At 31.8% G+C, this 22,145-nt stretch overlaps 3 protein-coding genes across 3 annotated transcripts; 2 read left to right on the top strand and 1 right to left on the bottom strand.

Moving 5' to 3' along the window:
- The first annotated feature begins 1,213 nt into the window (after positions 1 to 1,213).
- LOC137920332 (protein Abitram) lies at positions 1,214 to 1,855 on the top strand. The gene has a single exon (XM_068763632.1). The coding sequence runs from the start codon at positions 1,307 to 1,309 to the stop codon at positions 1,835 to 1,837; it is 531 nt and encodes a 176-aa protein (XP_068619733.1). The 5' UTR covers positions 1,214 to 1,306; the 3' UTR covers positions 1,838 to 1,855.
- A 1,460-nt stretch (positions 1,856 to 3,315) lies between these two features.
- LOC137920238 (aminomethyltransferase, mitochondrial) lies at positions 3,316 to 4,856 on the top strand. The gene has a single exon (XM_068763513.1). It carries the CDS (start codon positions 3,346 to 3,348, stop codon positions 4,579 to 4,581), a length of 1,236 nt encoding a protein of 411 aa, XP_068619614.1. The 5' UTR covers positions 3,316 to 3,345; the 3' UTR covers positions 4,582 to 4,856.
- Positions 4,857 to 21,127, bottom strand: LOC137920237 (putative leucine-rich repeat-containing protein DDB_G0290503). The gene is made up of 19 exons (XM_068763512.1): positions 20,891 to 21,127; positions 20,708 to 20,816; positions 20,418 to 20,627; positions 19,397 to 19,473; positions 18,469 to 18,613; positions 16,614 to 16,771; positions 16,395 to 16,444; positions 15,782 to 15,848; positions 15,485 to 15,703; positions 14,635 to 14,773; positions 14,397 to 14,502; positions 13,549 to 13,771; positions 11,968 to 12,147; positions 11,343 to 11,607; positions 10,382 to 10,492; positions 9,376 to 9,572; positions 8,063 to 8,638; positions 6,429 to 6,605; positions 4,857 to 5,711 (listed from the first exon to the last, which is right to left on the bottom strand). Exons 1-19 carry the CDS (start codon positions 21,008 to 21,010, stop codon positions 5,631 to 5,633), a joined length of 3,210 nt encoding a protein of 1,069 aa, XP_068619613.1. The 5' UTR covers positions 21,011 to 21,127; the 3' UTR covers positions 4,857 to 5,630.
- Between the last annotated feature and the right edge of the window lie 1,018 nt (positions 21,128 to 22,145).

Below are 22,145 nucleotides of genomic sequence, written 5' to 3'. Positions count from 1 at the left end.
TTCATGCAAGGGAATTCGGCTGAATTGATAAATATTTATTTAAATAGATTATTTTTTGAAAATATTATTTAGAAGCTATAGTATCTTTGGGTGCGATGAGCACAATATTCGATAGGCCTGCCGAGTATATATTGTGATCAAAAAGAAGAAACAGGAAAAGGTCAAAAAGAGAACAGCTGCTTCGAAAAATATTTTTTAGTAAATTCTATTCTATGTCGGTATTCATTATGCAGAGACATTCTGGCTCCATCGGTGAGCTATATCCTTTCCGAAGAAGCTAAGTTTGGCAACTGGGTGCACGGGAAGTAAATTACACTTGCTTGTGCCAGGCGATGACTAAAAAATCCAATAAAATTTATCCAAAAGAAGTCGCAAATTTTCATTCTGCTACAACACGTTACGGTTTTTTTAAAATTTCACGCTACGGACACTTAGGAAAAACTTTTCATTCAATAGTTAGGTGCAAACGGAAATTTGTTTTAAGAATGAACTTTTTCAAACATCGCGGCACTTTTATAACTTACAAGTTTACTTGATTAAAAACGATTTTATAATATACTTTTCTTTACTTTACTTCATTATATATAAAAAAAAAACTATTTAAAAACCTCTCAAGAACCAGTGTGTTTTGAAATTGTGACTTTTAGGTTTCTTCAACTATATAGATTTTAGATCATCAAATCAGAATAGTTTGACGGAGTTAGCAAATACCTAAAGTCTCCTTCGTCATTTTGGTTAACATCTTTATATTATTATTTTAATTTATGCTAATGATTTTATATTGATGCAAATAAAAATTATAATTGTAGCGCATGGCAAGTTTTTGAAAGCATAAAAACAAGTGTCAGATTAGAAAAATATTATCTATGAAGTGTGACACTAGATAAAAATACTTTTATGTAAGTTACTTAATTATTAGAATAGTTTGATTATATTTATTATAAATTACGGGATGCATACAGATTTATCTCCTCATTTGCACACCGAAGAATGTAATATTTTAATTAAAAAATTACAAGATTGTCATGCAGAGGTTAGTGCGTTAATATACTTTTCCAAATTTAAAATACATATTACTATTTATTTATGTGTGTACTTATATTTGTTAATATTTTACAGCATCCATTCCGAAAATTTATGGGATATTGCAATGACCACTATTATGTTATGAGAAAGTGTTTGAAAGGCGAACGCTTGCGACGACAGAAGGCAAGTTACGAAGAATCGATACGAAAGCATGCTGCAATTCGAGCACGTATTCTAGCACAAGAACAGTCTCAACAGCAAGAAAAAATTTAAAATCAATATGGAATATAACATTTTAGATTCAGTCAATTTAACAGATCTATCAAACTTTAAATCATTCACAGACAGATACTTTAGTAAAAGGTACATACTCAATGTTGATGGAATTGAAAATAATGACATAATGCTCATGTTCCATTCAAACAGAATCACACTATTGAGTCTTGCTCCAAGCCATTTCTTTTTCAAAAATGATAATGACTACAAAATAAATTTCAATGTTGGTAATATTGATAGATTAACTAACACAGTTAAAGGAAAAGGCAAAAAAGGAGGTCAAATTTTAATTCCAAAATCAGTCATATGTAAAATTGAATACAGCAATGGTAAAAACTTTGATGTACCAGCTTGTATGAAGGGTACACTGATAGAGGTTAATGAGGAGTTAGTAAAGAACCCGATATTTTTAAAGGAAGAACCAGATTCTAATGGTTTTATTGCTATTATGTTGTCTAGTATAGCAAATTCAGATTCAACAAAGAGTGAATTACTGGACCATGAACAGTATATTAAAATGTTAAATAGTAAATAAAAAAATTCAAACAAATTTTATTGCAATTCTTTTTCTTTAATACCCGTCACAATCAAACTATTTTTATAAATTTTCAATGTACTCTTGCATTTTGTGTAAAAAAAAACAAATCAATTTTAAATTGTTTGATTCATTGTATACACTTGTTAAGGATCTCCCCAGGCATGTTTGTGGGGCATTATATAAATATCTCTGTAGTGCTTTGAACAAGAAATCTATTTATTTAAAAATTGGGCACATTTCCGAGATGCTCTCTGTAATTTGTTTTTGTTTTTAAGCATTTGTTTTCAACATATATCTACTTACATCTTATAAATTAATGTATTATTAAACTGATCAATACCTATATTGTAATAATACCATTGGCAAATAAAATATCACAAATAAATACAAGACTTACATTCAAAAAGACATTACTTGTTACAAAAATTACTACAATTAAATTGACCAAAGTTCAATGAACAAAATTGCCTTGATGATAAATTAAAAGTTCATAATAATTACTCAAATACATTAAATTCACTTTTGTTTATGTACTTTTTGGGCACAGTTTTAATTTATGTTAAGTTACCCATAACTAAAATTTGGATAGTTTATACATACAACTATCAGATTAAATAGAAACATGGTGGTTAAGGTTGGTGCGAAACCGTAATGAGTCATCAGGCATGGAGAGGCATTTGTGAGGTATAGTTTTGGTAGTTAATGTAGTAGCGTTAGAAAATTAGTTATTAAAAAGAACATTTGTATGGAAATATATGTAAAATGAAATTTTAGTAATTTTATAACGCATTTTTTTAGACAAACTTATTTATATCCCAATTATGTATGTACTCCATTTATATAGCCTAAAAATGTAAACAAGTTGTCAATTATAACAGACAAAATAAAGCTATGAATACCTAACAGTGTAATGCCAGTGGAAAGCAATAAAGAAGAATTTCAGAAGTTGAATTTAAATGTGGTTTGTTATAATTATAAAAAATAAAACGAAAGCCTTTTATTTCATTGCAGATTACAAAGGTATAATAAAACTTAGATAGTATTTAATCTAATTCTATATTGGTAATTAAACCTAAATTTTATAAGTTCAATATAGTGTCGATTTTACATAGTATTTATTAATCATTTAATGATTAGGTTGCTTCAATTTGGTTATCTGCCATAACCATTTGCAGGAGAAGGCATTCTACAAAGGTCCTTTCTAGATTGGACAATTCGAATCAAGTTAGTGCCGGCAGTTTTTTTCATCTTCCCAACAGGCTGCAAGGGCGTGCGCCAATGTAGTTACCCTTCCGGTACATCTCTGATCTCGAAAACTGGCCAACAATTAATTTGTTTTCAACAACAATATTTGATGCTATTTTAATTAGGAGAATGAACAAAAGGACAAACTAATGTGTTATCGCTAACTTATTTTCTTAACCGTCTGACCCCTAATTACGAAAGTTTGATAAAGTGTCGTGCACTTCGCTCTGTCTTGCAACAAATTCTTCACAACGATCACGATGATAGGTTTTCGTAATATAACTCGAGTGTCTTTAAAAAAAGAATCAAACATAAGAATTTGGTGCATTAATACAACGCAAAATCGTTCTTATGGTGACAACAGTAAATCTAAAAAGACTCCTTTGTATGATTTTCACGAAAAATACGGTGGCAAACTAGTGGACTTCGCGGGTTATCTGCTTCCAGTGCAATACTCAGATCAAAGCGTTTCATCGTCTCATTTATTTACAAGAAGTAATGCATCTATTTTCGACGTCTCGCACATGCTACAAACAAATGTATACGGTAAGGATTGCATTTCTTGGTTCGAATCATTATGTCCGGTAAATTTAAAAGAAATGCCAGATGGCACAAGCTCCTTGACAGTTTTTCTCAATAGTAAAGGGGGAATAATTGACGATTTGATCGTGACTAAGGTGAAAGATAACCAATTATATATTGTTTCAAACGCTGGACGAATGGACGTCGACAAACAGCATATGCAAGAAACATCCGAAACGTATATTAAAAACGGGAAAGATTTGAAAGTGGAATTTTTAAATGTTACCGAGAGAGCTCTTATAGCAGTACAAGGTCCAAAGGCGGTGTCTGCTTTGCAACCTCTTACTAAAATTAATCTTGAAAATTTGATGTTTATGACATCTACAGTAGGACAAGTAGCCGGTGTAGAATGTCGTGTTACTCGGTGTGGTTACACGGGAGAAGATGGTGTGGAAATATCTATCCCAGCTGACCAGGCAAGCTCTGTTGCCGATGCTCTGTTACATAACGATAACGTGAAGCTTGCTGGTCTAGGGGCTCGTGATTCTCTCCGCCTTGAGGCTGGGTTGTGTTTGTACGGAAACGACATTGACGAAAGTATTACACCGGTTGAAGCAAACTTAACCTGGTTGGTTTCTAAGAGGCGACGAGGTGAATTAAATTTCCCGGGTGCCGATATTATAATGCGACAGATTAAAGAAGGAGTAGATAAGAGAAGAGTGGGAATAAGAATGGAGAAAGGTGCACCGGCAAGGAAAGACGCTGCAGTCAAGAATAGCGAGGGTGAAGTTGTTGGTAAAGTGACTAGCGGTTGCCCAAGTCCATCGTTAGGCGGTAACGTTGCTATGGGATATGTTCCAGAACAACTGAAGAAACCAGGCACAGAGCTATTTGTTAATATACGTGGAAAAGACGTTTCATGTGTCGTTTCTAAAATGCCTTTTGTACCATCGAGGTATTATGTTAAAAAATAAACACATTTTTATATATGAAAAATTTCTTTATTACAATATAGACAATTAAAACTAATTAGGCCTAAAAATGCTATAAATCGACATCTCAAGGTAATACATACAGAATACTAATTAACATTAACAATTTGCGATTTAACAATTGAGCAAGAATAAATAAATTCGAAAATATGTTTTAAACATATAACTTTATTTCAACACAAAGATATAGAATGGAATAAGAAGGAATGTAGAATTTAACATAATACTATTAATTGTATAATATACAAAATATCTTCATGGACAAACTTTAAATTTATTGTCATACAATTTACACAGGTTAAAAATTAAAAAGTTAAACAGTAGTAAAGTTTTTAAATGCTTAATATCATTAAGTCAATTCATACCTCACCTATAGAAATTAATAATATATAAATAATACATAATATACACCCAATTATTTTTGTTCTAGCAAGTATTCATTTGTAGAAGTCTTATTTTGAGAGTGCTGCCAGATATTTATCTATACAACAACAAAATATAATTGGAGGGATAAGAATTTCTTTAAAGCCAACAATTGTGCCATACATCAGCACATCTGAACATCTGTCGTATACACTGGTGATAGTGTCTTTGGTGCATGAAAAGTTACAAAACAGATTTTTTAATTTCATGGTTTGTACTAATGGATTGTATTTGACTTTACACAAATTTTAATATTTTTTTCATAATAAAAATTAATTGTTTATGTTTCATAAATACTTATGTAATATGAATTTCATTATTACATCACTTTGCATGGTTTTATGAGAAAATATTTCAGAAGTTTTTTTTTAAACAACCTATTATAGTTGTAGAACACGCCTTTAAATTTACTGTGTCACATGTATTTATTTTTTACTCAGCGTCACGATTTTTCAAAATATATTTGGGTGTATATTATTTTGAATTTAGTACTATCTTCTACTTGTTCTTGGTCCCAATAGATAATTTAAAACATATTTGTATAGTTTTGTACCAAAAAGAGATCGTTATGGCCATAATTAGCTAACAAATTAAAAACCTGTACTTTGTCACTTATTTTGTCCATTTTTAAAATTGTCTTGAGCGAGACGAGAGAAATCTTCGTTCAATTTGTTTATCATATCGCTACACTGTAAGAAACATTAAAAATATGTAAGAAACATATTTATATATTTCATTAACTTAAAATAGTGTAGGCTAAGAATCCTTTCCACTCTACAACCAGAACCATATCTTACCAAGGGATACAAAGCTGGATTGACATTTATTAATGAATTAGCAAATTTAATTTGTATCGCATTAATATCAATATTTAATTTAATTCATATGATGGGTTATTTATCATCATCATCATTACAGATGTAAGTTGTCCACTGTAAGACATGGTCCTCCTTAAAGCTTTCAAATAGCACCGATTTGAAGCATCTTGCATTCAGTATCTTCCAATTGTCTTATCAAGATTGTCTGTTCACCTTGTAAGTGGACTTCCTATGCTGCACTTACAAATCAATGGTGTCTAGAATATCAAGGAACCAGTGGTCACCAGTTCTACGCACTATAGCAACCTCTTCAACTTGCCAAACTGTTAATCTTTAATTATTATTGTAAAATCAAACCTAATCTAACAGCTTATATTTTCTCTACACAAGATATTTGATTTGTCCATGGCCTAAGACTCTACCAAGGGTGTGTGTACAAGACAAATAGAAAGAGATTTCTAAGTTGTCTGTTCACAAGCTTATAAATAAATTATTAATGTTCCATTAAGAAATTATTTTTTTACCAATGCCAAAAAAAAAAACTAATGCCAGCTAAGCCTTATTGTACTATTAAATAAATTTACTAACGTCATATTCCTGATATTGTGGGACGGGAGTTCTCTTCCCTCTATTCCTTTCCTCTTGTAATCTACAATTAATATGGTAATTAATTTGATTTTGCAATTTAACAAATATCTTTCTGTACTCATCTTGTATTCGGTTGATTTCATTATTGACATGCGTATCTTTCTTTGCCATGTAGTCCTGAAACCAAAATAAACTATCACTCATAAAACAAGCAATTACTTAAAAAAAATTTAAACTATTTGAGAAAAACAATATTATTAATCTTTGAATCAACTGTAGTCATTTAGTATGTCCTGAGAAGAATATCAGAAGAGAAACTAGAATAAACTGAACTCCCCTATAATGTTATATTCCAACTTAAAATAAGTGGTTACAAGGTTTCCATTGATCAAAGAACCTACATCAAGGGATTAGGGATTTCTTTTTTATGATAGATAATTAATTTTCAAGCTGTGTTACGATTTAAAAATCCTACCATCTTACAATTATCCTATTATTCAAAATAAGGTGATGTCCATGGTGTATTTACAAGGTACCGTGAATAACTGGCTACACCAAAATTTCGACTGCAAACTGTCCTTTATTAAATTCAAAACCTACATAAAGGCATATCTTAGGCAATTATATCGCTTGATTATTTTGTTTTCATTTTGACATTGTGGTAAAAATGGGAGACAACATTCCGCCACAAACGGCCTCTGTTCGGTACCTCGGTATACACTTGGACAAAAGGTTGACCTGGAAAAACCATATCAAATCAAAGCGATATGATGGGCTGAGCATGCGATTCAGAAATATTTATATGATATTTAAAACAATCCTGAAACTAATATGGATGTATGGCGGATACGGCGAAGTACCAGCGACTTTTAAATTATTCAAAGGCTGCAAAATGTTATCGTAAGAACAATTTCAAATGCGCCCAAGGAGGGACACTGCGACTGGAAAATTTCGGAATGACTTAGCCACCGCATTACCAACTATTAACTACACTGAACGACTCAAATGCCAAGATACACAAGAAACTTTCCTGATAGTTGGTAAAGGATGAGGTATCTCCTACTAAGGAGTGCCTTGACGTGATAAAGGATAAAAAATCTGCTTATAGTCCCCAAATAATTGCAGATATGCACAAAGTAAATAAAAATTGATTTTTACATGTGTATATACATAAATCTGTCTTGTTAAACTTTTTTAAAAGATGTGTTGTTGTGGAATTTATTTCTGCTTCTCCACAACTATAACACCTGGCGACACTAAGTAGATTTTAACATAAAATAGATTTAAAAAAAAATTAATCTTGTTAAATATTCCAATGTTGAATATATCAATTTTATCTTTAAACTGTAAGAGATTTTTTTTAATTTTCTGTTTAATAAAATTTGGTCACTAATTGATGAAGTAATTTTGACTCGATGATGTTAAGTTTGACAATTTTTTTTTAAATTTATCATCATAATTTTTTAAAATACAATGATGTATATTCCAATTAAAAAGACTAGTACTTAAGTATTTAGTGTTTCTGACAACGAAATGAAAATAGAGTATACAATCATCATATCTGCTGGCAGACACTGCAAGGCATCGGTCGCACCCAAAGATCTCTACAGTAGACAATTACTCTGAAAAAATACCTTGTAAGTATAAATAGTTTTCTTTGCGTTCCTATACTTTTCTTGTAACATTTGATATTCTGCTTGCAATTTACTATAGTTCTGTTCCTGTTGCACTAATTGTTCTTGCAGCTCTGTTACTTTCACTTTCAACAATTGCCATTCCGAAGCGTTCATGTTCGTCTTCTTTTTCCAATCTTCTCTTTCTTTCTTGAGCATATCTTCCAGAGATCCTAGCCTAGTCAGTCTGTCTTTGTACCTCTCCGCTTTGATTCTCCATTCGACGCAGCCATCTTTCGCCTTTTGGCATTCGTTCTGCAATTCGTTATGATCCTTTATAAGTACTGATATCTCATTTTCTTTAGCTTCCAAAATTTGCGTAACTTTATTGCGTTCTGAAAGTATGAATTCCTTTAATGTTTCCACTTCATGGGCTTTTCTTTCCAACAGTTGTTTTAATTTATTGATTGTAACCAAGTGTTCGGCTTCTAATTCCTTAATACGTTTTGCGCTATTCATTTCCATTGTTTTCATCTCTAGGGTAAATTTGTCTGCTATTTGTTCCCTTATTGCCTTTTCACGCATCATTACAGCTGTCTGTAAATTAGCACAGTTATTAGTAATATATTCCTAATCTAATGATTAACTTTAAGAATGAAAGATAATTTTAAATAACATGTATTTTTATTTTGAAAAAAAAAGTAAAGGATGATTTACTAAGACCATATATTTATTTTATTTTTTACTTTCATCTTACCATTTTGTAAATGGTAGACGAATTTTCATGATGTCCTAGCTTAATTCTAAAAACAATAGTATTTTTTGATAAACAATATTATTACTACACTCAAAGCGACCATATTAAACAAAATGATTTTCTGGGGATTAGCTACTATATTGTCCTATCACTTGTTTTCCGTTTAACGTTCATGTATGGGACAATCTGTATTACATGTAAATATGTGTGCGCCCACGGGTGTGTGATCTGTATTCTCCCCTACACTGCTAAATTAAGAAAAATTTCTGGATTTTTTTGAAGCATTCATTCATTCATTCATGTCAGCCAATAGATATCCACTGAAAAGCATAAGCCTCTACCAAAGATCGCCACAATGACCGGTCACGCGCTCTTCCACATTCAGCGACTTCCTGTGACCTTCATTGTGTCGATGGTCGGTAGTGGAGCCTTTCGCACGTAGCGTCTACCTGCTTGTGTTCTCATTCGAGAAGCTTTCGGCTCCAACGATCGTCGCCACAACTACTTCCGATTTTAGAACGTATAAAATACATTTAATATTACTTTGTAAGATATATAAAAGTTTTTATTAAAGTACCTTAGAAGTTAGGTCATCATCGCTGTCTTGCGTAAGTTGTTCCAAGCCTGTTGGATTTTGTGATTCGGTTCCTTCAGTGTTAGTGGCAACACTGCGTTGGTCAACCAGCTTCTTGTACCTCTCCACAATGTACTGCTGGAAAAATTCCGCCTTACCTTTTAACTCCTTCATTAATGTTTCACTGCTTTCTTGAGATGCTATAACAAAATTACTTTTTAAAAATATACTAAAACATTATTTATTATTTTACTGGATCCCATACTGTAAGTCAGTGTTGTAAGTTAACCTATAATGGAATATGTATCTGGGAAAGGGTTCCCATTATTGGTAACATGTACACTAAACTTTTTCTTACTACCCGATAGACGACTACTGCAAGCCTGAAAGATCGCCTGTACACCTGTCGTCGGTACATCTAGTCTACCACTACTACTCCTGTTCGCACTCGAGAAAATTTCGGCCCTAACTTCCATCAGTTGTGTACTTCGCACATTTGGCGAACAATTCTATAGGAAACAATTCAAAGTACGTGGTTGACACTAGTTCCTCTGCGGATCTCATTTGTGATTCGATTTCACAGCGAAGCTCCGAGCATAGCCCTCTCCATTGCTCTTTGGGTGAACTTGAGCATTTTTATGAGGCTTTTACTATTAATGCATGTAGTGTTTTTCCAGAAAGTCTTACACCTGATATATTTTTATGTATATTTATAATCAGTATGTGAACCAAAAAATATCTGTCTTTAGTAATTTTAAGCTACGTCGACATTAAAAATATTCTTTCCTTTATTTAAACTTTACACTCACATAGACACTATATTTAGGTTCTGGAGTAGAAACCAGAGGCCGGAAAGCACAGTGTGGGACATCCGTCCATATAAACATAAGACCTTGTTAAGGTCGAAGATGAAGGCCGTTTACAACAGACCCTAAAATCTAAAAAGCCTGGCCTATATCCAGCAGTGGACGTCAAACAGGGGAAATAAATTAATATATTTAATACTAACATAATCTTGCTGTACATTTGGCCAGTTGTTCCTCTAAATATTTAATTTGTTTTATTTGTTTATCACACTGTAGACAAGGTTGCATTTCTTTACGCAGTGCACTCTTCTCATCTGGAATGTAAAAAGAAATAAACGGCATTAGGTGTTAATTTACTTTAAAAATTTACAGGTTACTGTATTCATTATGTTTAAGAGATATGATAAGGGTAGAAGATTACTCAAGAAGTACTAATTTTCAATTTACCATGTTTCAAATTGCTTTAAATTCGCCTCATAAAATATCACTTTTTACAACTTAAATGTTTGCCTTTATAAAAGGTTTTCATCAAAAATTTTATTAAAATCTGCTTATTTGTTCCTATTTTTCATACACCTATCTACAAATGAATTCTGTTTGTCTACGGAGACCACGACATCTCAAGACCCCCATGTGACATCGACAGATCAGAACCAAATTTATTAGTTTGGCAGCCTGTCGAATCAGAATAACTAACCAAGTAAAGGTTCCTTTTCCCTTATGACTAATCTGTAATGGCTGCCTAAAAGCCCTAAGACTACTACGACCTCCTAATCCGATGAATTAAAGTAATATTACAATAATATTATTGAATAAATTGATTTAACACCCCAAACTAAAGCCCTCATGGGAGCTTATCAGATTAATAATTGTAAAATCCAGGCTAAACGTCATCGCTTAGTCATCTCCCCCTCGTTGAAGCTGTAAATGCCTCTGGCTAAAAGTATAGGTCACTAACACAAAAAGAACTACTTTGTAATTAAAAAAAAAAACAACAATGACACAATTGCTCGCGGCGAAAAGGATGGCAGAATTGTTACGTTCCGACAGTCTACTCTTTTTCCACAGCCTCCACTTCACCGCACTTTCCTAAGGCACAGCACAGCGGATTCGGCAGCACTTTAATAAATTTGTGATTTTGTCGTGTAAAATAAATTACATTACCTTCTAAATACTTGTTCAGTTTCTCAGTGAACTCTTTTTGCTTATCGGTAAACTCTTTCTGTAACTCCGATATTCTTTTATTGGCCCTGTCTAATTCTTCTCTACTGTTAGCGAGGTCCGCTGAAAGTTTTTCCAATTGCTGCTTCTGTTTCTCTATTCTTTCTACATAATCTTTTTCTTGTGATTTAAATAACTCTCTCTCTTTTTGCATTTTCATTTGGTTATCTTTTAGTTCCCTGGACACCGCATCACGTGCGCTACATACCTGTGTATAATAAATTAGATTTTTTTGGTTATAGAAAATTAGTCTTTTACAAGAACAAAATGAATTAAAAATGTTTATTTTATCATCAAATCCATCCACACGTAAAAAATTATATTTAAATGAAATTTTATAAAAACCTAAGTAATGTACGAAAAAAAAACAAACAGATGGCATTGGGCAAATTACACAGGTAGAACAGATGGCCGCTGGAGCATTAAAGTTCTGGACTGAAGGCCACCGTAATAAGACGGCTAGGATTTAAGAAAAAAAAGAGAGAAAAGTGACTCATTAAAAGATAAAAACGTCCCTGCCTCTCAATAAGATAGGGGAACGAATTTTAATGATGAAGTTAGCCAATACCTGTAAATACAGAGTTTTGAGCTCTCCGTTTTCTTTGAGTGTATCTTTAAGTTGTCCACTGTAACGTTCCAGCTCTCTTAACAGGTCTGCATTCGCCTCCTGGACGATCGAAGCGCGACTACCCTTTTCAGTTTTGAGTTTCTCATATTCCATCTCTAATTCTGTGTATTTAAGATCCAGCTGCAATAATATAAATGCATATACCTTAAAGAGAGATTTTACAATAACAATATCTGAATTAAAAAGAAAATATTCGTCGAGAAATCAGCTCAAATGAATCGAGCAGCGTGTGTAGCCAGAACGCAAGGCTTCGTTTTGAACAGTGTGTGCAACTCGACGGAAGACGGATTTAGATGACATACTGTTAAGAAAAATAAATCCGCATTTCGATTCTATGGTTCACTACTTTAATTAAAATTAATCTATAATAATACATTATTAATTCAGTTTGAAAATATAAATCTTCCACCAGACATCCTGTATTAGTAAATTTTATTTCTCACCCGTTACTATAACATGTAAATAACCTGTGACACTATAGATGGGTAGCTCGTGAGCTAAAGACAAGAAAGATATATCTTTGCAAAAGATATAATTACTTACTAGCTCGCATGTTTTAATTATATCTTTATACTTCAAACACAATTTTCGTGAAGAGTCACGGCTCGTTCAGAGTTAGAGAGAAAGAGATGGGTTGATAAAGCAATTTACACCTAGAGAGAGAGATGGATAACTATTTTATGTTTGTATTAAAAATGTAAACTACGGATTTTCCAAACGACAACATAACACACGCGGGCGTTAAAGCTTTTTTGTGTTTTTTGACAAAGACATAAAATGCTAGAAAGGAATATTTCACACGTTTTATTCCGCCTTTCTGAGTTCTAAGTCTGAGCGAAGAGAGCTGAAGATATAAAGGATATATTTTTAGTCTTAGCTACCTTATTCTTTATATAACTTATTCTTTGAGCCGTACTGAGCTAAATGAGTTAAAAATATAAAAGAGTGATATCCCAAGATCGAAAAGATATAAATCACTTTTCTCGTCAGGGATATATTTTGCCCATTCAGATGTAATAAACGAACTCTATTAGATATGGCGAAAATATTAAGAAATTACAAAACTTATAATTTTCTTTAGCAACTCTATTATGAGCATTAGGTTGGTATAATACATTTGTGAACATACTTATGTTTATTTTTAATTAATTTGTATAATTAAGTTATAAATATTTGACAAGGATCCGAAACTAAAATGTTTTTTCAGAATTATTGACGCGAATAAAAGTCTGAGAAATAATAACTGCCAATTCGTTCAAAAAAAAAATAAGGAACGATGGTCTTAAAAGAGTAAATGCTATGCTTCTTACAGACATCATTAAAGTTATTGCTTGTTATGATATAAGCCGTTAGATGCTCAATGTACGGTATAGGCCTCCCCCAAAGATAGCCACCATGACCAATCTTGCGCTGCCCGCAAACAGCGATAAAATATAGTACAATAAAAATTTGTATATCCAGCCAAATCTTAGACTACCCCCATACCAGAGGAACAAATTAAAAAAAAATATAAAAACTAACAGATTTAAGTTCAGCTCTGACTTCTTCCAGCTCGGTCTTTAGATGCTCATTTTGTTGCTTATAATTTTCCAATAGTTCGTCATTAGAGCCGTTGCCGAGCAAGTCCAGCTTGTTTTGTAATACAGCCAATCGCGAGTTAAGCTGCAACTCTATGCCTTTTTGTTCCTCTATCTTTGACCTCAATTCGGATTCCTGTTTTCGATGCTGCTCCAACTTCTTATCACTGTAATATAAATCATATTGTCAATTATAATTTTGGATAATAATAATTATTACGGATCCAAAACTTGACTGACGTAGCTGGAAGAATTGCTCATCTGAAGTGGAAGGCGGGGCGTATCGCTCATGCAACGTAACATTTTTAAAAGGCGACCGCGAGCCGGTACGACGCTACAGGGGTAGACAACCATCCTCTCTAGGTGTACCAATGACATAGTTAAGTCTTGAGGGAGACCTATGACTTGCTGTGGGCGTCAATTGACTGAAAAAAAACTGGACCGGAAAAAAAAGTTAATGAAGAAAGTAAATTTGGCTTCTTACAACACTAATACTTTTGTATTCCTTTAATCTTTCTTGGTTAGTTAATTAACATCAAATGGCGGCTTTAACCGTTAACTACTACCTGTTACGAGTTTTAATTTAAATTCAATTTATCTAAAATTATTCATTCATGCAGTTCACAAGCTTTAAAAAAATAAATTAAATTATCCACTCTCACTTAATATTACTTATACAAATTTTTATAGTGACAGAATTTACATATAATCGATCATAAATCAGGCTCTCATTCTGTATTAGTCTATGGATCGATTTCTTATGTTTTTTTTTTAAATACATTGATACATTACCGCTTGACAAGTTCCTCTTGTAAAGAAGACAATTTTTGAATTTGCTGTTTATATCGACTAAGAATTTCTTTCAGTGTTGCCAATTTACCGGGCGATGGTGGCTCTCCTGGAGAAAAATATTGAGTAACATAATAGATTCTACGAAATAAAAACTCAAGATAAAACTGTTACAACTTAGAATTGACAAATAAATTGTCTATACATAGTATATTTCGAATAGGAATTTAACTCTACTTACCTATTTTTAACGAATTATCAGGAAGACACTCCATTAAGATTTGATTGAGAGTGGTACGCCAATTTTCGTATTCCTTTTGACTATTAGACAACTTGCTCCTACAGAGAACAAGTTCATGAGCTGTTAGCTCTAATTTTGACTGAAAGAGTTAATTTTAATAAATTTTATTGCAAAATCAAAAATAAGAAAATTATTCTAACCTATTTTTTATAAACATTCTAAAATGTCGTAATGTCAAGGATAGTGCCGAAACTGCTGCACCGCGCCTTAAAAAAGAGCGGCAAGGTTGCAGGTCGAGGATACAAAAGCAAGAGATTATTCCTCTATCTCGCCGCACAAATACTTAAGGCGCTTTACAGCGGTTATGCTGCACTTTTGTAAGGTTTATGATGCAAAAGAAGTTACAGATTAAACACAGGTTCAGCGATAACATTTCCGATAAGGAATGTTATTCATGCAATGAGACAGGACAGCTAAGTTCGCTCTCAAGGGATCTTTTTGCCTACCTAAAGAGCCTTTCACCCAAGCGACCATTCCTTATCATAATTATAGTGCTATCAAAACCGCTGTTCTTCGATATTGGAAAGTTGGCTAGAAGGTGAGCAAGGAAAAAAGAACACGAGCGACGCGGGTGATAACGGCAGTATGACGGAACGGTGTTGTCGATATTTCTACCCGTCTCGCCGAATGAAACCTAAGGTGTGGTACAGCGATTAGACGGTATAGAAGTTATAGGAGGCATAGACTTTCCTATCACTTCAAAATGTCCAACTGTAAAACACATCAAGGTACATTTCCTACAGTCACCTACGAAATAAAAAATAATCAAAGTTAATATTTGATATCTTACCCCAAGTTCTTTCACCTGTTCCCTAGCAGTATTCCTGTCTGTGGTCAGTTGCAACACTTTCTCCTTCAAGCGTGCACTTTCGCCACTGACAAATCTACTCTGCGCAGCTTCTAATTCACTAGCTAACCTGTTTATCGTGGCTCCTTTTTCTATTAATATATCTTCTTTTTCTCGATCTTTTTCCATGCAACGTTTCTCGAGTATTTTTATTTCATTTTCCTAAAAATGTTGAGTAGTGAAAGAATAATGCTGAATATTATTACATGAATATTACCTATAATAATAAATAACACTTACTTTCTCTTCAAGTCTTGTTCTAGCCTTCATTAAATCATTTTGCATTCTATCCATTTCTTCTCGATGCCTGGAAAAAATGAGGATTATTATTTTAGACTGTTTTAAAAACTATATATACTTTTAATGTCGTTGTTTTTTGGACCAGGAGCACACTGCTTGCCAAATGGCAATTGCAAATTCATAAGACCTCTTTTCAGATAGCGAAGTTTGAGTCCTCCGGCTCCTACATGCTACATTTCAACGGATTGGTAGGCCGCTGAGCTCTTATGTCGCTTTGACAGGCACTCCTTAGAATGATAAAACTCAATATCCCCCACGTAGTAAACACGGCTGTTACTCTTTGATAATACCCGCTTAACAGTCCGACACAAGAGGACTGAACCTCAACTCGGTTGCTATGTTAATGAAAAATTCGGTCTCTTCTTTCTATGTTTATTAGATAATGATTGTTCAGTCTTGAACCAACATACTACAATATTTAAAAAATCACGTTTCCTGACTTCATTTGTGAATAACAGTGGTAAATTCCATTAAATTTAGAGACATGTTTTGTCTATTCAAATAAAAATATTTTTTTTTATCGCACATATTTATCAAAAATTAAAATAGTTACCTATCTTGTTGCTCCCTAAACAAGGCATCGGTATCATGTGTGTGCGCTACCTGAAAGAAGAAACTTTAATATAAAATAAACCCTACCATAATTTGATGTACACAAAGAAAAACTTAAAAATACAATATTAAATCAAATCCACCAAGAGCATACTCTTATGTATTGTAAAATTTTAGTCTCATCAGTCACTTTTATTTTTTAAATGAAATTGTATCATACCTGCATAGTATGCAATCTTTGCTGAACATCCTGTAAACTGATGTTAGCTGATCTCAACTCTAGCCGTAACTGTTCCTTATCTTGTTCATTTTTCACTAATTTCTCAGTCAACATTGTCATCTGTTGTTCTAGCTCTATCGATTTATGCTTGCTTGAAGCTGTAAACAAAGTAAACAGTAATAAATAAATAGATTTTAATATATTTATTTTAGACCTCCCAATAGCTGAACGAACAATACAGTTAAAGTTGTAGATAGTTTCTGGATGCGAACAGCGCAAAACCGGTCCTCGTGGCGATCTCTGTGGGAGAAGACTTGAAGTGGACATCTATCTAATATGATAATTATGAATACATAATTTTCATATTCAATAGATTTTTCATATAATTGCTATAAAAATACCTTACTTACAGCACATTTTGTACTAAATTATTAATTTTTAAATTTTAAATTAATTTTTTAATTACTAATTTTTTAATTTTTAAAATTTTCAAAGGTGATTAATATTTTTATTTATTAACCGTCTCGTGTAACAGGGCTTTGAAAGAAATACATGAGTTAAAGAAAAATTTTTAAATAAGATCAAAAGGATATACAAAAATATTACCCAGAGCAAGCTGCTTGATGGACTGTTTCTTAGAACTTTAAAAAAAAATTCCCTATACTGTAGTAAGATGTATGTGACTATTAATATTTGTCAAAGAAGCAATCTAAATAGACCAGCATTTTCAATAACAAAAGAAACAACTATAGATTATCCTATTTTTTAAATAAAAAACACCTATTTGCAATAAATGTAAGGCATATGTATGACACTTAGATCAACATTCATGCCTTTTGAGAATTTTAAAAAATATACACGATTTGATATATCAAAACACCAATAGTAATTGTTGATTTTACATAGAAAATTTAAATATAACTGTTATTTCAATAAATTTTTATCAACATTGGATTACTGGTTGTGGAGCCCTTAAATAAGTCAGAAAACAAGATAAAAAGAAATACTAAAAGCTTAAATTATATGTTTCTCTAAAATTTTCCACAATACACAATTACAAAATAAATTATTTTTAAACCAAACTATAAGAGAACATTGTTATCAAAATGTAAAAATATGTCAACATTTGTATATCTCTGTGTAAAAGTGAAAAACTAATTAAGGTCATATACTTGTATAATTTATTTGTATATATTAATTATATTAACATAAACCAATAAAGATACTTATAAAGATACTTATATTAAAAAATACATTGACGGTTCATTCATATATATTCATGAATCACATTTGATATATTTATAGTGTGAATTATTGAGTATATGAGACATACCATTAAAAGGTAAATATGAAGAAATAAGCTGCTATGTACATTGAGATACATCAAACAATTGGAACCCTCAGTCAGTCATCCCATAAGAAAACAGGGCTTTTTCCGATAGACAAAGGTCTCCTCATTGCTATACCTAGTAAGATCCTTCATTCTAGTCGTTTTGATAACTGGTGATTACAATCAAATCACTCTGCTTACAATAGTAAGCAGAGGGATTCTTCACCAGTTATCAGTTACCATTGAAGGTGCTGACAATGCATATTTTTTAAGAGTCCCACTACGATCTTACACTGACTAAGTGAACACTCTGTGTATTACACAAATACTTGAAGGCATCAGAATAGCAAAGAGGGATTTTTGTTTTTCTTGACTTCCAAAGTGTTTGATATACTATGGTTATCACACATCTGATCCAGGATGAACAAGAATGTACAGGAGTACAAGAATTAAATAAATAATATGATAATACAGAATAGTTTAAAAAATATGGTAATACATAATAAAAAATCTAGTTTTTTTTACCAAGCAAATGATGAGCTTCCTGGAGTGAAAGTTCTGCTTTATCCTTATCATTGACAGCTGCAGCTAATCTAGCTCGAAGGCTCTCAATCTCTGTGTCCAACTTTTCTATTTGTGTAGCTAATTGTTGGCATTCTTTTACTCGCATCTATAAAAAATTGTAATGTTAAAACTGGAACTTATCCTTACAATCATCATAATGATTCGAGACTTTATTCCGGACAAGATTTCTTAAGTATACCCATATATTAACTATATATTTTTTAATATTAAAATGTCAACAAAGCTTTTAAACTTTTACACAGATAAAAACTTTGCAATATTTCCATGAGAGGTTACAGGGATAGTAATAAGTAAAAGCAATTATTGTAATAATAAATAATGCAATAGCATTAATACCATTTTTTTTTTATTGTCCTTATGACTAGACCACCTTTTGTCTCCATAGAAATGACACCTGCACAATACCACTTCATTGTCAGATGTGTCTTTATTCTTCTTGCATTGCTTCTTTCATTGTAATTCATCTAATCTACAATATCAATCCAGCAAGTAATGATAAATGTCACATGGATATTTAATTTTAAAATCATCATATCCACCAAAAAGATGATCACCAGTCTTGAACTACCCCCATCCAACAACTTCCGATGATCTTGCTAAGCTGTCGGTCTACACAGTGAGGCAATTTCAGACAGGCAATTCTTCGAGCTACGACGGTGACATTAATCTTAGGATAAGTCAGCTTATTCACTATATTTCCCTTAACAGTTTCACCTAACAGCTTAGCTGCCGGTCTGATGCAAAAAATGTGAGAACAGAACAGAACTTCTGAGGCAGAAATAATAATAAATGAATATAACTGTGAAACTGTAAACTGCTAAAGTAATAATAAAAATAAATAGGCATTTTTTTATTATGTGGTACCTACCTCATACATAACCTTTAGTTGCTCATTATTCATGAACTCTTGCCTGGCTTCATAATTATTAATGTTGTTATGGTGACCTGAATAAGACAAATATGGCGTAATAAACTGCTGTTTAATAGATATGTACAAGCCTTAAAATAGTTAGAGCATTAAGAAATATATATTATGAAATTTAAGCAAAACCAGAAAATTAATTATTAAATAACAAAATGCAAAATTTAATTAATTCTTTGCCACAAAACAATATTAAATATATAAGTCACATTAAGATAAAATTTACTAAACATTTATGGAAAGTGTCAAGGCTATTCTTTCTATACTAATTTTGGTGAGATTGCTATCCAGCCTATAAGTTAAGTATTTATAAAGTATAGTTAGTTTGAAGTGCTTTTAAATATGGGCAAGGGAAATCTGCTGCATAATTCTACTGTTACTAAAAATCTCTTAACAAAAGGGTAACAATCAAAAAACCTACAAAAAAATTCAACAATGAATTGAAACAATATTTGATCAAATCAGAGGCCCCCAAGCTTTTTTTGCATTAACCACTTTCAAAATTTAGTTAGAACCAGTAGCCTCTATAGACAGATACATTTCTATAATATTCCCAAAACTCAACAAAAAATGTAAATATTTGATGTATTGAAATTTGTGTTGTTATTAAGTTACAACCACAAATTCATAATTCTCCAAAAAGTGATAATTAATGTTGATTAATTGTATATTTTATTGTGCTAAATGGGGACATCAAAAAAGAAAGGTTTACTGTTTTAACATCTACTCACAACACAATCTGCCCTTTTATTATTATCAGCCTAGATTGATAATTGAGGTCAAGCCAACAAAGAGCCCTGTTGAGTCTCCCTTGGACACCTGGAGGTCTAGCTGGACCACTTTTGGAGTTAAGGATCTAAGTGATGCTACCATTATAAATGAAATTATAACAAATGTTTGTTATATTATAACACTTAATAACTTTTTTTTATTACAAAAAAAAAATAAAATGTAAGAAATCACAAACCTATATAATCCTGATGAAAAAAGTTGTTTTGCCCATCACCAGCAGCATAAGGACTGAATGGCATTTTTATTGCATCATTGTGATGTGTTATATGATGAGTTTTTGGAGTATCACAATATGCCTTTGGTAAATCTGGTGACGAAGCTTCTTTAAGGTGATTGAGAGATTCAATATATGTTGGAGGCAAGCCAGATCTACCTTGTAGTTGAGCTAGAAAATTATTTAACAAATCACTACATTTTGAGTAAATTGTTTTGTAAAAATAATAAATGAAATTGGCAGACATTTACCTCCATTTGTATGTGTTGCGTCTAATGTAAAATTACCGCTACTATTTACAGAACTTCCTTCGTCGTCATCCAACAAATCGTCGAATGCATTAGCGAGTTTATGCTTTAACTAGAGTATAAAAACAAAGTTGTAGAAGTTACTTTATACATGTTATTTGTTTTGCATTATTACTAAATATTTACCTCCTCATTACGACGTTTTTGGTCTTCAAGTTCTTCTTGTTCCTCCAATCTATCTTGTGCACTATTATTAATGTGTATACTAGGCGCACCTTGAAACAAACTCATACCAGCACCATCCATATTTTGCTTACAACTACAATGCACTACCTGTTTTTTCTAAATTATAATACTGCAATTACACAATTTTTCTTGTAAATAAAAGTTTGTTTTGTTGTCAAGCTTTTCGTATAACTTTGACCTTCAGTCAGCTTGACATTTTAACTTCAGATACCAATACAGTTTTTCATGTTAACGGTTATGATGTGTAAGGTTTGTCGTATATTTAGTTACGAGTTTAATTAAACTTTACTAAATAATTTATTTTCAAAAGAGTTTATATCAATTTTATTCGAAAATAAATTCATTCAAATGAAACATGTTTTATTTTGAGGAGGTCGTAAATATTTGAAACATGAACAACAAAATCTATATAGCACAATTAAGTATAAAATTAATCATTAATATCACATTGTAATCAAATAGTTGTAATACATAGTAATGGTTTTCTACATAAAATAAAATGTAAATAATTTTTATGGTCTCTTAAAATTTATATTCGTGAGGCAATGTAGTTGTAGTTACTAATATATTTAAACGATTTGCTATCAGAAAGTACCGTACTGTTTTTTAAAATATTTAACGATTTGTATAACATATTGATAAAATATTAAGGTATTTTTTCAGCATGAATAAGAATAGAACTTTTTATTTCACCAAAATACTGTCTCGGTAACAAATCAACGTTTATATACATGCAACATGTGTTCGCCTGTTACTTAAAAGCTACGCTCGTACTTAAAAGCATAATAGATGTTCAATTTAAGAGTTAATGACTTATAGTGTAAAGTTTCTAACCTCACATAAATTAAGTAACAAGACGATAAATAACTATTTAAAATTATATCTTAATCTTTATTTTATTATTTATCAGGGAAATAATTTACCTGCTGTAGTATATGTAATTAAATAAAAAACTTCATGGGTTTACATGGATATAGAATTCATGTATCTGTAATGATAGTAATCCCACATATTAGAATAACTAGCATTTCTGATAAGGCGCCTAATGTTTTATGTTATAGCTTTTTATGTATAATCCAACATTTATTTTGCGTAGCATATTATTAATATTTAGTTCTTGTCAATATTTCGGTTTTTAATTATATTTGTTAAGCAATTTAAAAACAGGACACTTTAAGGTTCAGGTGGCATAAAT

The sequence above is a fragment of the Battus philenor genome, unplaced genomic scaffold (assembly GCF_028537555.1).
Source record: "Battus philenor isolate CCGP_79_NKW_IND1 unplaced genomic scaffold, ilBatPhil1.0.hap1 SCAF_18, whole genome shotgun sequence".
Classification (NCBI taxonomy): domain Eukaryota; kingdom Metazoa; phylum Arthropoda; class Insecta; order Lepidoptera; family Papilionidae; genus Battus; species Battus philenor.
Note: the sequence above shows the minus strand (reverse complement) of the source record. Positions and strands in the feature narration are given on the sequence as shown.

Excerpts from the sequence above, each read along its gene's own strand:
- LOC137920332 (XM_068763632.1), top strand. The coding sequence starts at position 1,307 with ATGGAATATAACATTTTAGATTCAGTCAATTTAACAGATCTATCAAAC.
- LOC137920238 (XM_068763513.1), top strand. The coding sequence starts at position 3,346 with ATGATAGGTTTTCGTAATATAACTCGAGTGTCTTTAAAAAAAGAATCA.
- LOC137920237 (XM_068763512.1), bottom strand. The coding sequence starts at position 21,010 with ATGGATGGTGCTGGTATGAGTTTGTTTCAAGGTGCGCCTAGTATACAC. Across the intron at positions 16,445-16,613 it reads AAAGATTGCATACTATGCAG|GTAGCGCACACACATGATAC; the intron begins GTATGATACAAT and ends TTCTTCTTTCAG. Across the intron at positions 8,639-9,375 it reads ATGATGACCTAACTTCTAAG|ACAGCTGTAATGATGCGTGA; the intron begins GTACTTTAATAA and ends GCTAATTTACAG.